The sequence below is a fragment of the Lepisma saccharinum genome, chromosome 3, assembly GCF_977018435.1.
Source record: "Lepisma saccharinum chromosome 3, izLepSacc3.1, whole genome shotgun sequence".
Classification (NCBI taxonomy): Eukaryota; Metazoa; Arthropoda; class Insecta; order Zygentoma; family Lepismatidae; genus Lepisma; species Lepisma saccharinum.
The window spans coordinates 52087040-52102875 of NC_139231.1; the positions used below are offsets into that span (position 1 = coordinate 52087040).

The 15836-nt window shown below is 36.5% G+C and overlaps 1 protein-coding gene across 2 annotated transcripts in view; it reads right to left on the reverse strand.

The window, feature by feature from the left end:
* Positions 1-15836, reverse strand: part of LOC145985032 (3'-5' RNA helicase YTHDC2-like) — a 108952-nt gene that overhangs the window by 43739 nt on the left and 49377 nt on the right. Inside the window, exons 16-22 of one of the 2 annotated variants that reach the window (XM_083118542.1) lie at positions 14693-14812; positions 11677-11834; positions 9177-9291; positions 7992-8263; positions 5195-5445; positions 2883-3088; positions 1387-1528 (exon numbers count right to left, since the gene is read on the reverse strand). In XM_083118542.1, coding sequence (XP_082974668.1) covers positions 1387-1528; positions 2883-3088; positions 5195-5445; positions 7992-8263; positions 9177-9291; positions 11677-11834; positions 14693-14812 — 1264 coding nt within the window. Of the gene's footprint in view, positions 1-1386; positions 1532-2882; positions 3089-5194; positions 5446-7991; positions 8264-9176; positions 9292-11676; positions 11835-14692; positions 14813-15836 lie in introns of both variants that reach the window. The other variant, XM_083118541.1, reaches the window with a different exon arrangement.

Genomic DNA, 15836 nt, shown 5'->3' on the forward strand with positions numbered 1-15836 from the left:
TTTGGAGCACATGGTGTTTGTTATTCAAGATGGCTACTGTCAGCCTAAAAATTGTTGATTCTTTATAAATAAGGCACTTCTACCCCTCCCATAAGTGTAACAAATGGTTTGTAAACATTACCCATGATTCTAATTGGGGGGGAGGTATAAGTCTCTGGGAAAATAGCGATCTCAAGCTTTCTCTGATGCTAGGAGAAGGAGGAGAGAGATGAAGGAGAAGTGTGTGAGAGAGAAATAGAGTCTGTGGTTATTTGTGTGTGGGCATGTATGCCCAATGCTGATTGGTCATAACATAATACATTGCACTTACTATTCAAGACAATTAAGTTTTTATTCAACCTTGTTCAAAATAGGTGAACAAAGACGAGGGCAAATCGAAAAGTCTTTGCCCCAATTTTTTTTCAACTGAAATAATAAACATGCAGGAAAATCAAAATATAGGAATTGCTCTATGTACCTTGCATTATTTTTCCACATAGTCACCACAGCGGTTCAGGCATTTGTCCCATCGCACCACTAGTTGCCACTGTTGTTGAATTCGGCCAGTTGATCGTGAAACCACCGCCGGACAGCGGTCTTTGCTTCATCGTCGCAAATGAATCTCTGTCCTGCCAGGAACTTTTTCAGTGGACTGAACACGTGGAAATCACTGGGTGGTGAGGTCTGGACTATACGGTGCATGCTCCAGAATCTCCCATTCGAATGACTGACGTCTGTCGATGGTCCTGTTTGCCATATAAGGCCTGGCATTATCATGGAGGATAACCACATTATCCACATCGAGAATCCCTTGGCGCTTTTTCCTGATGGTAGCTCGCAGACATGATAGTGTGTCACAATAGCTTTCAGCATTGATGGTGTCACCTCGTGGCATGAAATCTAGCAGGCGTGGTCCTCGGCGATCCCAGAAGACCATTCATCAACTTCCCGACTGATGGCATTCTGTGGAATTTCTTCGTGACAGGCAAATGTTTCCACACCATACCCCAAGGATTCATGAACAATATCATAAACACTGCCATAAGAAATGCAAAGCTCCTTGGAAATGTCCTTCAGGTGCACACGCCAATCTGCTTTTACCACTGCATCCACATGGGCAATGTTTTCCGTTGTGAGCGAGGAGCAAGGATGCAACGACCGCTCATTGTCATGAAGGTCTTCCCGACCATTTTCGAACTCGCAACACTACCACCACACACTTCTCAAAGTGAGACACTTGTCCCCATCCGCCGACTGAATTACCCTATGGTTCTCGATAGGTATTCATCCCTTATATGTGAAATATAACTGAACACCCTATAGAATGCATAATGGTCCAGGAAGTAGAGAAAGGTTTGAAGGTAATGTAAACAAATTTTTATGATCTAAGTATATAAAAAGTCTCACCTGTGTGGCTGCCATTACTACCATTTGAGTCATTTGACATTGGTCTTGGCCTCTGCCCTATGCCAGATGGTTGTTGTAAGCCAAGGGATTGCTCTTCTGCAGTTAGAACACTGATGATAGTCTTAATGACAGTGTCATCAATCTGCTTTGAGAAGAAAGAAGTTCTTCGACAAAGTGAAATTCATTAAAAGAACACAATACAGTGGAACCTTAATTTTATATTTTCCTGCACTGTACATTCAAACTTTACAGTCTGAATAGAGCAAAATACTACAAATTTTTCCTGAATTTTGTTTAATTTCATCCTGGTCCCCTGAAAAATGTAAAATCGAGGTTCCACTGACCTAAAATAAGACTGGATATAAAGTTTTTGCTTTCATTTATAGGAAGCATTTTCATACAGCGCATTGAAGTCATGTAATTTTACATGAAGCACATTATATACATACACGATCTACTTCATAGAAAAATCCAAATACCACAATTATCTAGAATGAAAATCATTTGCTGAACGCATGTTCTGAACTATTGATGCGGAATTCATGAATTGTCTATGGGACTCAAAATTGTGATTTAAATTTAGCATTGGATCAAGAATAATGTTTGCTTCATTCAAAACTATTATCTTAATTGAAGGCCAACACAATAAGAAGGCACATGCATAGTTTGTTTTTAACAGAAACATGAAATGTGAGCGAGCTTATGCATTGTAATGTTCATTACATGTGATTTCTAAAAGTGGGGGATTCAAAATCCCAGAATACTGATAACTTCTGCAGCAAATAAAAGTAGGATGAAAACAGGGATAATTTTTTTCAAGCATCCACATTTGTTACACAATTTTCAAATAGTAGAGAAGAAATGCATTTTGTGCCCCTTGTCAGATATCTGGAACGTAGAATGTATTGGAGATTATCAGACCAAATATTTACCAACAGTAGAGATGGGCCGTTACCAATAAAGTGCCAATACAAAATTTACCGATAACCAATATTCTACCGATTCAATATAAAATTCAAATGATCCTTGAAGAACCTGAATCGATCATTGGTCCCCTTAATAAATGTGTGTTTCGAGGTAACTGCAGCGCAAAAGAAGTTGCATATTTAGACATTTATTTTTTTGAAAAGTAGGACATGGAGATAATTCATAAAAATTATAACAAAATGGCAGAATTTTGAACTAAATTATATTTCTTATAGATATATCGGATCTGTAAAATACTTGGTAATTTTACCGATAAACAATACACCGATATGCCTATATCGGCTGTTACCGAGAGAGTACCGATTAATCTCTCCCATCCTAACCAACAGCAATAACAATGATATTGGCCAATACTGTATCATATGCATAGGTAGTGGCTTGCTCCTTTTCAAAATGACTTCCCACTACATCTCCACATTCCCAATATTAAAAAAATAGCATTATGAAAATTAGAAAAGGCATTGAATAGGCAGAATTAATGCATAGATAATTAGGAAAGTCAGAACTACCTGATTCCACAATTTTGTGGGAGTTTTCATTCTCCGAAGGAAGAGGGAATGCCACTTTTGCCTCAGCTGCAGGGCAAGATGAGCTGCTTCAGCATCCACTCGGAAGACGACCCAATCATCAACCTTCAGAGTTGTGTTCTGCCCATCTGACTTTTCTTCAACTTCACTGTCACTCTCAGTCTCCACATAGCCTTCTCCACGGTACCCTATACACATGAATTAAAAAAATAGTGAAACTCTAAGTTAATGTGAAAATTGATGTGATATATTGATGACAGTAATGAAACTATAATGGGAGGTAGGATATACAAGTTCGAATTCCGTTTAACATTATTAGGCATGGATGTTCACTTATGTTGGGGTTGAATAAAAATAAAAGAAATAAATGTACCAAAACAATTAAGACAAGGGATGGTACATCGTGTCGACGGTCCAGAGCTCGGCCAACGGATTAGGGTGCATACGTTCCTAATACGTTGGTCTTCTTTCACGAGCCAAATTCATGCAAAAATTATTGTTGCAAGAAGAAATCTCTTAGCTTTGAACCAAGTTTTCAATCAGACTTTTTAGCTTTTAACTTATTCAGAAATTGTGCGTAAGTAAAGACTAGTGTTTGCGTGCAACGCTGGCCATCAGCACCTCCGCTGCTACCTTGTTTTTACCGAGAGACTTATGGGTCAGTTATAGTGTTTTGTCTGCATGGTGTGTGTGGAGATGGGTGGCGAGGTGTTGTAAGTATGTCAACTACAGTCTATTAAATACTATGTCATAATATGTTACAGTGTTCTGATTTCTTCTTATAATGAAGAGGATTTCCCTTCTGCCACCTGCTGCTCTAACTTCCAGACGGTCTCATTGTGTTATGCTGCAGCTGGCACCAGTGTTTAGTCTAGCATCTGGAAAGCTGCCACTTGCAGATAGGAGCAATGACTCATCCAGCACCAAGGAAAAACAGTCATTGTTTTGAATCTCGCAAAGCTGTTTTGATTTGACGATAACGAAATTTGATCTCCAGAAAGAAAAACAAGAGTTAAAACAACTTCATGTTGCACATAAAGTTCGTATAGTCTGAAAATACGCAAGTTTCGTAACTTGTTTTGAGTTCATTTTATGCTGATTAGCTAAGCGGGACTAAATATACAGTTTAAAGTTCGATCCAAACCAGAGTGATTATCGAGTGAGGCACTGTATAATGTGTCCTAGGATACACATTCAGTGCAAACAGATCGCAAGCTGCGTGTTTCCTTTTTCAGGGTTGATTACAATGCAAGTTGAGGAAGAGTTTGGACTGATCCAAAACATTCAATATTATTATATAGTACATATAAAGATTATTTTCTGAGCTACCACCAAGTATAAAACATCCATTGTGGGGGTAATTTATACTCCTCTACTTTATTTACACCTGAAAAACAGGCACCCTCTTGAAAAGTTTGGATAACTCGAAGTCGTTTAATTCGAAGTTGACATTTTTTGGTCCCTTGAACTTCGTATTAATGAGGTTTTCCTGTAAAATAATTTTGATTCTGCAATTTTAAACTGGAAACAAAACGTTCAGGCCTAAATATTTTTTCTTACTTAGGAGGGATATGTAAATTTACATTTCAAACATACTTAAATATAGCTCCGAAGTAGAGGTGTGTAATTTCCGAAACATTTACATGAAAAAGTAACGAAAAGCAAATTTGCAAGGCTAAGTAAATAAAGCCTACAACCTATTTTTCAATGACAATAAAATTACTTCAACAAGTCTTGTATAAAACAATCGGTTTAACAATGGAATAAGTAATGTGGAATTAGAGGTATATTACTTTAGATTTGCTAAAAGAATAAATGAAATTAAAAGGTTTCATTTAAAATTCCTATTGTTATTTTCACGTTCAACTGAAAACAACGAAAGTGGCACAATACAAACTAAGTTTTGCAAGAAAAAAGAAAAATAAAAAGTAAAAGAACAAATAAATGTGTATTTTTGTGATGTATCAAAATTCTTTTAGGTGGAACCTCAATTTTGCAATTTTCAGGAAACTAAGATGTAAAAAAACTAAAAGTGTAAAATGTTGTAACATTTTGCTATGTTGAGACCATTAATATTGAATGGGGGAAGATGTAAAACCAGTAATGTAAAACTGGGGTTCCACTGTACTTCCATTTGAATGCTATTAAATCCAATTAGAAAATCTCTTCAATTATCTCTGAAGCAACTGAAAATATTTGTTGTTGTATTTAACTACATTAAAGATCCCTACTAATATGCTAATGACATGTATTTTCTTACGCAGCTTATGCTTCCGTAACAAACTCATACATACCATCAGCTTCTGACACAGCATCCAAAGGAAGTCTTGCAGGCCCAGCAAAAATCACAACTGTGATGGGAGTAACCAAAGTGCAGCAGCGAACATGGCTAATTCTACCATTGCGAGACATTTCCTCATAAACGAGCCAGTCCGAGGGTAAGCTTTCCACAGTTTGTGTATGGGCAGCTGCCATTGTTGTCCTTGGAGTTTTCAGACACTCTCGCAATGCAGAAGAAGGATGAAGTGACACTTTGCTCTCTTTCCTAGTAGGAGAATGTAAAACAGTCTCTGAGTATTTACAAAAAGTTTAATCTGGTTTATAGTCTAACATTCCCCAACACCTAAATCAGTGTGGTTCAAACAATCTCATTTCTGCAATTGGTGGACCTATAGTCAAGCAATGACCAAAATATAAATCAAATATCAAAATGATTTTAAATAATAAATAATGCAGAAAAAATAAATAAATGCAACAAACAAAAATAAAGTATTTAACCTCTTCAGTTCCAGGAACTCGATTGGATAAAGTGCTGAATTTCAGCTAAAAAAGTAAGCTCAATCTGCCATAATCGATATGCATTTCTTCTGGAAAAATTAATTTTTGTTTTCATTTGGATGTATCAGTCTAGTGGCAAAAAAGTCTCTTTTGGGTATGCCCTCTTCTCCTAGCCCAAATAAAACAATGCTGATAAATGGAAAAGATCTCCCTTATGTGCTGCAGTGCTACATGAAAATAACATTGGTGATGTTATCTCACACATTCTCGATCTTGACCGTAGTAGTTGTGATGTGATCAGCATCATTCTTGGGTTGAATTATAATATATTTTATGTTACATCAATAATTACAGACTAATTATTCAACTTATTTGGTTGGCCCATCATAAATACATTTTGCTTGTTGTAAAATTTTTGTTTGCCATTTCCAGACATCTGGTAGCTCAACGGATTCCAAAGTTCAATAAGTGTTCTTAAATCCTGAATTCTTGTGATTAGTGGCAATTAATTGTTTGTAATTGAATGTTTTATCTATTTTTTTGTATTTCTGTCACTTGTAATAGTATGTGTTATTTGAGTAAAACTGCTGTAACAAGGCTTTAAATGCTGTTGACAGCAGTATAAACCCATACAAAAATAAAATAAATATATGATTTACACCATTTTGTGGCCTGTCATTTTCCTCAAGAGAAGAAATGGTCCTGCAAAGCTTTCTTTTTTTCCACATGTATCACAATAACGATAATTTATTCAAATATTGATCAGAAAATTAGAAATGCAGCTGGAGAATGATGCTGATCATATCGCCTCCGCTATGACAGGTTGAGAATGTGTGGAACCCTACCTCCTTAACCCCCCCCCCCCCTCCACCCATGTGAGTTCTTGACAGGGTTAAATATGCAGGGGACAACTTCACCTTTCATTCTTTATCCACATTTTTTGAAAAAAAAATATTTTACATAAAATTTCTAATGTTATAATTTAATTTTACCCAAATCTCAAGGTATGTATAATGTATGAAATGTTTGACTCAAAACTATTTCTTCAAAAATGTTATATCCTATGTATGCAATCTATGGAATCGACCTTCTAATAAATTACTGTAACATTTGTACTAACCCATACTGCTAACTCAGTACTTTAAACACTTACATATGACAGTTAATAAATGGAAGGAAAACAAACAATAGATCACTAGCTGCATATATTGATAAATTATTATACATAGGTAGGCATGGCATTAGATATCATTGAAATTTTTCAATATTGAGAATGTACGAGGGGTTAACCCAAAAAAAAAAAAAACGGAATAATGCTGCGCTGGGCGGAGCTTCCGTAGTATGATTTTTTCCCGGCTGGGCAACTGTCGAGCAACTTGTTGTGAGTTCAGTGCACCCAGTGGCTTTGCCAGGGAAAGTTGTCTCTCGTCACGGTGATTTTTTTTCGTAAAAGCAGTTTCGCTTGCACCTTGTTTTTTGTGATGGCCGATGTAAGAGAACAGTGTTTGGCTGTGAAATTTTGTTTCCTGCTCCGGAAAAATGCCACAGAAACGGTTGTGATGTTGAACACAGCTTACAAGGACAGCGCTATGGGGAAAACTCAAGTGTACGAGTGGTTTTCTCGCTTCAAGAAAGGTGACATGTCGATTGATGACAAAACCCCGTTCTGGACGTCCGTCAACTTCCAGAACGGACAAAAATGTCGATAAAATTCGTGAACTTGTGCTCGAAGACAGACGACGGACCATTGAAGAGCTGGGGAAGTTATCTGGACTATCTTGGAGCTCGGTTCAGCAAATTTTAACGGAAGATTTGGGAATGAGAAGGGTCGCTGCAAAATTTGTGCCTTGGAATCTGAGTGACCACCAAAAAGAGTGTTGGAAACATGCCTTGCTTTGAAAGAAGAGCTCCGAAGCCCAAGTTTTTGGCAAAAAAACAGCATGACTCTCTTGCCTCACACCCCTTACTCACCTGACCTCTCTACGTGTGACTTTTTTTTTTGTTTCCCCGAATGAAGATGGACATGAAGGGACAGCGACTTGACGACGTAGAAGAGGTGAAAAAAAACGAGGATGGAGCTGTCAGCCATCACAACAGACGAGTTTAAAAAATGTTTCCAAGAATGGAATCACAGATTGGATAAATGTATTAAGTGTCATGGAGAGTACTTTGAAGATGATAAGGTTGTTTTGTAAAAAAAAATTATCATGGCTTTTTTTAAAAAAATCCAGTTTCTTTTGGGCACACCCTCGTAATGCTATTGATTACATAAAGATTTGTTCTCCCCAGAGAAAGATAACTGGAGTTACTTACTGTGTTCTAAGCTGCATGTGTTCCCTATCAACTCGGATCAAATTTGGGTACAATCCTGCACAAAGTGCAGCTTTGACTACAGCCCAGTTCTCTGAATTGGAGTTCAGGTCCCGTATATCACCTCCACCACGGGCACGCACAAAACCTGATGCTCGCAACTGGCCAAGAAGCTGCGTCCTCATTCCAACCACCATCTCCATGGTCGCTGCGGAAATGAAATGCTTCTCACAGAATGATCTCTCCCAGCCATTGCCTCTTGCATGCTGCCATGTCTATCAAAAAGAACAATACAAGACTTACAGCTTCCTTGGAGTTAAACATCACAAAATAAAAATACAGGAATTATTATATTACATATAATCTGCTTAAATTCTATCACAGGAATTATTATATTACATGTAATCTGCTTAAATTCTATCACTAATACCAGGTGATACGTTGCCACTGTTTTGGCATGTACCTTAACTTTCTCAAGCATTCACCATATCAAATATCATATCAAAGAGGGTGGGAAGATTTGAGTTAAAACATGAAAAAAGGTAGATTGACATTTGTTACAATGACAACTGGGCCTGATACAGCTTTCAACTGTAAAACAGCAATTTTGCTCATTGATACCAATACAGGTACTTGAAAATTGTAACAATTCAAAGTTATTAAGAACATTTATAGATTCTAATGCAAGGCATGTCCAAAAAGTAGTCCCCCTTTGGTGATAAAAAAAAAGAACAAAAGAAGTTAGTTGAACAAACCCTTCTTACTCTGAAAGTACATACCATGAGCCATTTTTCTACATAGACACTAATGGCATTGAGGCACTTATTACCAGGAGACAAGTTTTTGTATACCCTCATACACTTCTGCCGCCAGTCCATTGAGAAATGCAGTTACCATAGTTCTCACTTTACATTTGGAAGGAATTTCAATTTTCTGGTTCATCTTTACTGTGCACAGAAACATGCACACAATCTCTATAGTGCCACAACTTGCATAATTGCTCATGAACAACTGACTCGTACCTGGCTACCTTGGATGCCACCTGCATATCCATCTGCCAATAGACTGGCAGCAGAAGTGTATGATGAGATATATGCAAAAACTTGTCTAAACCTTTTTTTATTACCAAATGATACTATTTTCTGTTAGTGACTCATATAAGTTTTCCACTGAAACTGTATCACTTACCTGAAAAGCACGAAGCAATGCCATATGATCACTGTAAGTGCCAGCTGCAAACTTCTTTCGACTTGACTGTGCAGCTCTCTTCTGAGATGGTTGCGAAGGAAGCACGAAAGGATCCCTGGAAATTAACAAATAACAAATATGTAACACAACTATGCTGAGAGATTCTGGTACACAGATTTTAAATAACTGAACCCCCCCCCCCCCCCAACTTGAAAACTGCAGTTAACAAAGTTTTGAATCTGATATATCCTTGGAATTTATTTCAATCAGACACCTAACACTTGCCTCTTGCAACCACGCACACACACAACCAACTGTTACAGTGCAAGGAATTCATGATATGGATATTTTAAAAAAGTACATCCCTCTGCCATTCTTCCTCAATCATTGCATCCAAAGATGTTCTACTGTTTAAGTTCAGCTTAATGTATTTTACACACTGCAAAAGTTGGTCAATGTAACACTGTGTATATTGATATCAACTTAATTTACATTGCTTTTCTAATGCCTTGTTTAACACATTCGGGTCTGACCTCATAATACAGCATTTTTACCTCTGGACTGCAGTTTTTGGTTGTTTTTCAAAAAATCGTAGAAAAAAATATTTTTAATTTGTTTTTATTTACCACACACTTCTTAAATCTATAAAACTTCCTATTTTCAATGAACAAAAATTTGTTAATTTTTCTTTTCATTTTCAGACATTTTTGAATATTTTTTTCAGCAATGTTTTGTGAAAAAAAAAAAGTACAACATTGTAACAAATGTTAATATATAGATATTTTAAGTTCGTAATCTGGAAATTTCAATAATTAACAATGCAAAAACTACATAAACTATCAATACATCTTTTGAATCTTGCATAAGAATACTTCTTATGTGCACATAACAAAAAATAATTACAAATTATAGGTAATTAGCTTTTGTATGAAAAAGTTCGAAACATTCAGGAATGCAGAGAGCAACATCACAGCTGGGGCAGTAAAATGTTGTGTCTTTTCTTGCCCACTTGCCAGTTTCTTTTTTGTGCCTGTCTCCACAAACTTTACATGACCTACAGGGCCTTCACTTTTTCTCTGTAGGGGGGGATTTTCCTTGGAAAATGGCAGCCTGTTAGCCTATCTGCTGTAGTTGACTTTGATGTTTGACCTTGAATATCTTCACCCACTTTGATGAGTAGCACATCCCCTACTTGTATGATGAACTAACTCTTCCAGAGACATATTATGATTTTTACTGTTTACTTTCTTAAAAATTACATAAGCATTCACCACTAACCTAAAGAACAAATGAAATGCAGAATTTCCGCTATGCAGTCTGGATCTAACGATGCCATTCTAAACAATGCAACCTACATGAACCCGACAACAAACAGTCCCAGGTGCAAGATAAAAATAGGACATGAGTCACCTAGCAGTCGGAATTTCAACCAAGAGGCTTGAAGGAACATGCACATGAGACGAACTACGAACATAGCCTGTAGTTCAATCGGCAAAGCGATTACATACCGCAGGATGGGCTATGCCAGTCTTTCGTCCACATTGACTTTAAGTGCACTGCGGGCTATGCCGTCGTGAGATCCCAATGTGTTAAAACTAAGTTATTGTAAAAATAAGAATGAATGATGATTATATATAAGACATGAAAGAATAAACATAAAGGAATGTCCATGTAGCTGAACTCATTCAGCCACATACATTATATTATATAAATATATCCCAACTCTTACCCACGTGTTAACTATCCTCTTTCTATGTGTAATTTCAGAATTACTATAATTATCAATATTAATACTGCCTTGACGAAAAACTAGATGTAATGTATATTCTTTCGTATTTCTAAAAATTAAAAATGCAAAATTATTTATTACTTACGTAAAATGAGTATCTATTTTGTACACCGACAACGTTTCAGGAACCACTGTTCCCTTTTTCAGCTATCAGAAAATTGCCATAGCCTCCTCAATTCATACACTCGTCAGGAAAAGGAATTGGTACATTATGGTAAAGGTAAAATATTTGGAAAACACTAAAAGCTTTGCTTGACCCTTGCTCATTGCTATTTGTTAAAAATAATCGCTATAAAACCTTTCACTTAAGAACCAGTGCAAGTTAAAACTTTTAAAAAAGAAAAGATGCCCGCTATCACACTATTCCCATGCGGTCTGCCTGTGCTTTCCATATCGTATGTGTGAGGTTGCGGGCATGTTGACTCTCTCCTCCCCTACTTTGCCCCTGTATTTCTCCGCCTCGTTACATCATTTCAAGATCAAAATGTTATTAAATAATTTTGTATTTTTAATTTTTAGAAATACGAAAGAATATATATAAAAGTGAGTAAGTCACACAAACCTGAAGTAGATATAATGACAATTACATGCAGTAAAACTGAAGTGCACAATACAGAAACTTACAAAGCAGAATAGAATTCCGAAAAATAGCAAAAAATGTAAATATTTGAATGTATATTTGCAGCTGGTGAGCAGTTACCATCTACTTACTTGTGTGCAATGCAGCAAACTATGGTCAATACAGGATCTAAACATTTCAGCACCACAGAATATAACAGCATTTTTCCTAAGCGAGGTTCAATTGGCAGATCCAGCAAGTGATGGCCAAGTTCTGTCAGATCTTCCCATGGATCCAAAGCATCAATGGTCTGTAAAAAAAAATACCCCTTATACAACTTCAAGAAAAACAACTGTTTGTAATTACAGGAAAAATGCCTATCAAAATCATTAGGATTCATGTTATTTTTATTAAAAAGCTGCAAATATTTAGTATTTATGCAAGCAATATTATGGAGAATGTTGACGGAAAGAAAATTTTAACAATACTGGTAAAGTGCAGGAAAAAAGTTTACAAAAAGTTCAATATATACAACCAGACAAATAGGTTTTTGCATTTTTGAAAGGAATTGCTTATTTAGACATTTACTTAAGAAAGGAAAAACTCAATATGCTGACCAAGGCAGAAATTTATTTTATTTAAAAACATAAACTAAACGTAACATTTCAACCTTCTAGCAAGGTCTTCTTCAGACTCTGTACCAAGTACAAATGAAAAAAGGTACAAAACAGCAAGATATATATACACAAAAATCCCTCTCCTCCAGACACAAGATTATTAGAAAGTTGTTTTTCGGGAACATTCCAGCAGGTGGCCTTTCCTTGTCAACTGTACTTTCACCTGACAGGCGATTTAGCTAAACATTTCCTTTCATCTGGAAAGTTGTTGTTCCTCACTGCTCTGCTTTCTTGCTGTGTTACTAATGCTTCAATAACTTTCTTTTCCAAGGGTTCCAAAATATTATTTACACAGTCCATTACTGGTCTCCTCTTGTGTATCTTTGGAAAGCCTTTCAATCTTGGCAGTCTTATGCACTTCTTGAATCCTCTCCTCCTACAGTGAACAAGTGGTGGACCTCATTAAAGGACTTAACTTGAATGAGATGAAGATGAGAATGTTTAGCTTAGACATGAAAAGGGGACACGTTTTGGACATTGTTAAAAAGAGAATGGGACAAGAAATTATGCAAGAATGGGATAATGAAAGGGTAGTGAAGGCGCTGGAAACAATTTGGAATAACGGTTACAGTAAAATGGGGGATAAAATAATGTTAATGAGTGAAGGACTGAATATAGGCTCTAGCCTAAGCCCAGCATTGGCTGAATTGGTTATGAATGAATGGGAAAAGGAAGTGGTTGAAAAAGGAGGTGACAAAATACTTCTGTTTTGCAGATATGTGGATGATTGTTTTGGCATATGGAAGGGAACCAAGAGGCAGCTTGACATATTTGCAAAAGAAATACAAGATGAAGAAAGAGGGATATTGTTGGAACTCGAAATAGAAGAAAACAAGTTAAGCTACCTAGATATATTGATGAAAAGAAAAAGAGGACAAGAAATTGAAACCACTTGGCATCAGAAGGCTTGGCTTGTGCAGCAGGGGCATTCTGCCACAAAACAAGTGATGTAAGTGAGGTGACAAAAATAAATTTTATAAAGAATATGGAGGACAGAATCAAGAACATATGCACGAAAGAATGTGAAAAAGAAGGCAAAATAAAAAGCCTATGGAAACAGCTGGAAAACAATGGCTATGAGGAGGAGGATAGACTGGACATAAACAGAAGAAGGAAGAAAAGTGGCAGGGGAAAAGAGGAAGAGAAAGAAAAAGAGAGGTGGTTTGGAATAAGGCGTATGGGGAAGACCATAGAAAAGATATGCAAAGTGCTTAGGAAAACAGGCATTAAAACTTACAGGAAGCATCTTAAGAATAGCGAAGAATGCAAACAAAAATAAGGAGAACAGAGAAGAGGAAGAGGAAGGGATTATCTACGAAGTGAAGTGTAAAGAATGTCAGAGTGTGCACATAGGAGAAAAGAAATGGGTCTGAAAGACAGGTTGAAACAACATAGGGATGATGTACGACTTGAGAGAGAGAGAGAAATGTAATATTTAAGCTCACGAGAGAAACAGGACATGACATAGAGTGGGATGAGGCTAAACAGATAGGAAAGGAGAAGAGGGTACTAGTGAGAAAATGGAAGGAGGCCAAGGAAATAGAGAAGAAAGGAGAAGAAGACACAATGAACTGTAATGGGGGACTGAAGATAAACAAAGAATGGAAGAAGGTGTTAAAAAGAGTAAAAAGGACAAAAGCAAAAGAGGAGAAAAGAAGGAAGAGGAATGAAGAAAAAAAGGTTAAGGAAAAAGAGCGAGAGATAAAGAGTCCAACCACTTTCCAGATGAAAGGAAATGTTTAGCTAAATCGCCTGTCAGGTGAAAGTACAGTTGACAAGGGAAGGCCACCTGCTGGAATGTTCCCGAAAAAACAACTTTCTAATAATCTTGTGTCTGGAGGGGAGGGATTTTTGTGTATATATATCTTGCTGTTTTGTACTTTTTTCATTTGTACTTGGTACAGAGTCTGAAGAAGACCTTGCTAGAAGGTTGAAATGTTACGTTTAGTTTATGTTTTAAAATAAAATAAATTTCTGCTTTGTTCAGCATATTGAGTTTTTCATATCATGGAAACAAGGCTTAATGGTGTTTTAAGAAAGGAAGTATGTTCATTATAAGTTTATATTTTGAAAACAACAAAAGAGCAGTTTTTAGCAATAATTGCACAGAATTTATAGAATACTGCATTGGTTATATTATCAGATATCTTGTCGATAAACCAACACTGATAAACCTACATCAAATGTGGCATTTACAGTGGAACCTTGATTTTACATTTTTAAGGAACCCAAGCTGAAAAACCTTAATATGCAGGAAAATGTAAAATTAAGTAAAAATTTTTTAATACTTTCTTAGTTTGGACCATGAAAATTAAATGTGTAATGCAGTAAAATGTAAAATCTGAGAACATAAAATTGTGGTTCCACAGTATATACTGTTAATTAATCTGTCACACCTGTAATAACTAATGACTGTACACTCAGCATTTTGAATGACAAAAATAACACTTGGAAAATTAAATTGTGCATGCATACAAAAAGCCTCACTTACTTTCAAAAGTTGTACTGCATTTCTGGTTATCAAAAATGATGGCGGTTCCATGGCTCTGGCAAGGAAATCTGCTATCGGAGTGTTGGAAGGTGCTAAGAGTTTTGTGTGCAGGCACAAATCCTGAAATAAATTTAAAATATCAGAAATTGTGGGAAGGCCACATGTTACCTTGGTAGCTCAGTAGTAGAGCATAGGCACGAAAGGTAAAAAACCCAAGTTTGATACCTGGTTAAGCCATAATTATCACATAACGTTTTTAGAAAGTTATTAGTTTCAGTTAGTTGATTCCAAGAAGAAAAAATAGGGATGAGCCAAAACTACTTTCAACTGATACCCATATTGATACAGATAATTATCAATTATCTTAATGACTGAATATTGTAATAATTAAAATATCTTCAAAATATTGATTAATATTAGTGTGTAAGTAATGCATTCTAATTACAAACATTAATTTATCTGAGTTGCGCTTCAAAACATTCAAGAATTTCATCAAAATATTAAAATACCTCATGTAATCATCAAATAGTTTTCCACACAACTGGTACAAAATAAAAGGAAACTTTGAATTTTACATAATTTGCAGGATAATTACTAATTAGACTCTGCAAGTGTCTCGAGGGATATTTGCAGACCCTGCAAAATGCCAAAACGCTGGAAAAGCATCAGCTGGTATCAGTGAATAAAATCCAAGTGGTATTTTAAGATTCCAAGACATCAACATCTGTATCAGCTCAGCCACAGAAAAATAGAAAAAGAAGCTTATCCTCATTCTAATAAAGAAACATACATACAAGCTTATAAAAAAGGAGCCAGTAATTCTTTTTTAAAAGAAATATGAGAACAATGTTCACATACAACTAAACATAATTACAAACAACAAAGAAAGTAAAAGTAAAGTGTTCCCCTGTGCATAGCACCACGCCATGAAGGCGTATAGGGGGTGTGGGGGTAACGCCCCACACTTTCTTGATCCGGTCGTGAGTGGGGGTGATGTGATCAGCATCACGCCCCTAACCGCCTTTACCCCCCAGGGTTTCCCCCAGGTACCCATGTTATTCAACGCTGGGTGGGCGCCGGAGCCGCTTTCACCGTTAGAAAAGTTCCCGGATTTGAACCGGCCGGGGATCGAACCCGGGACCTT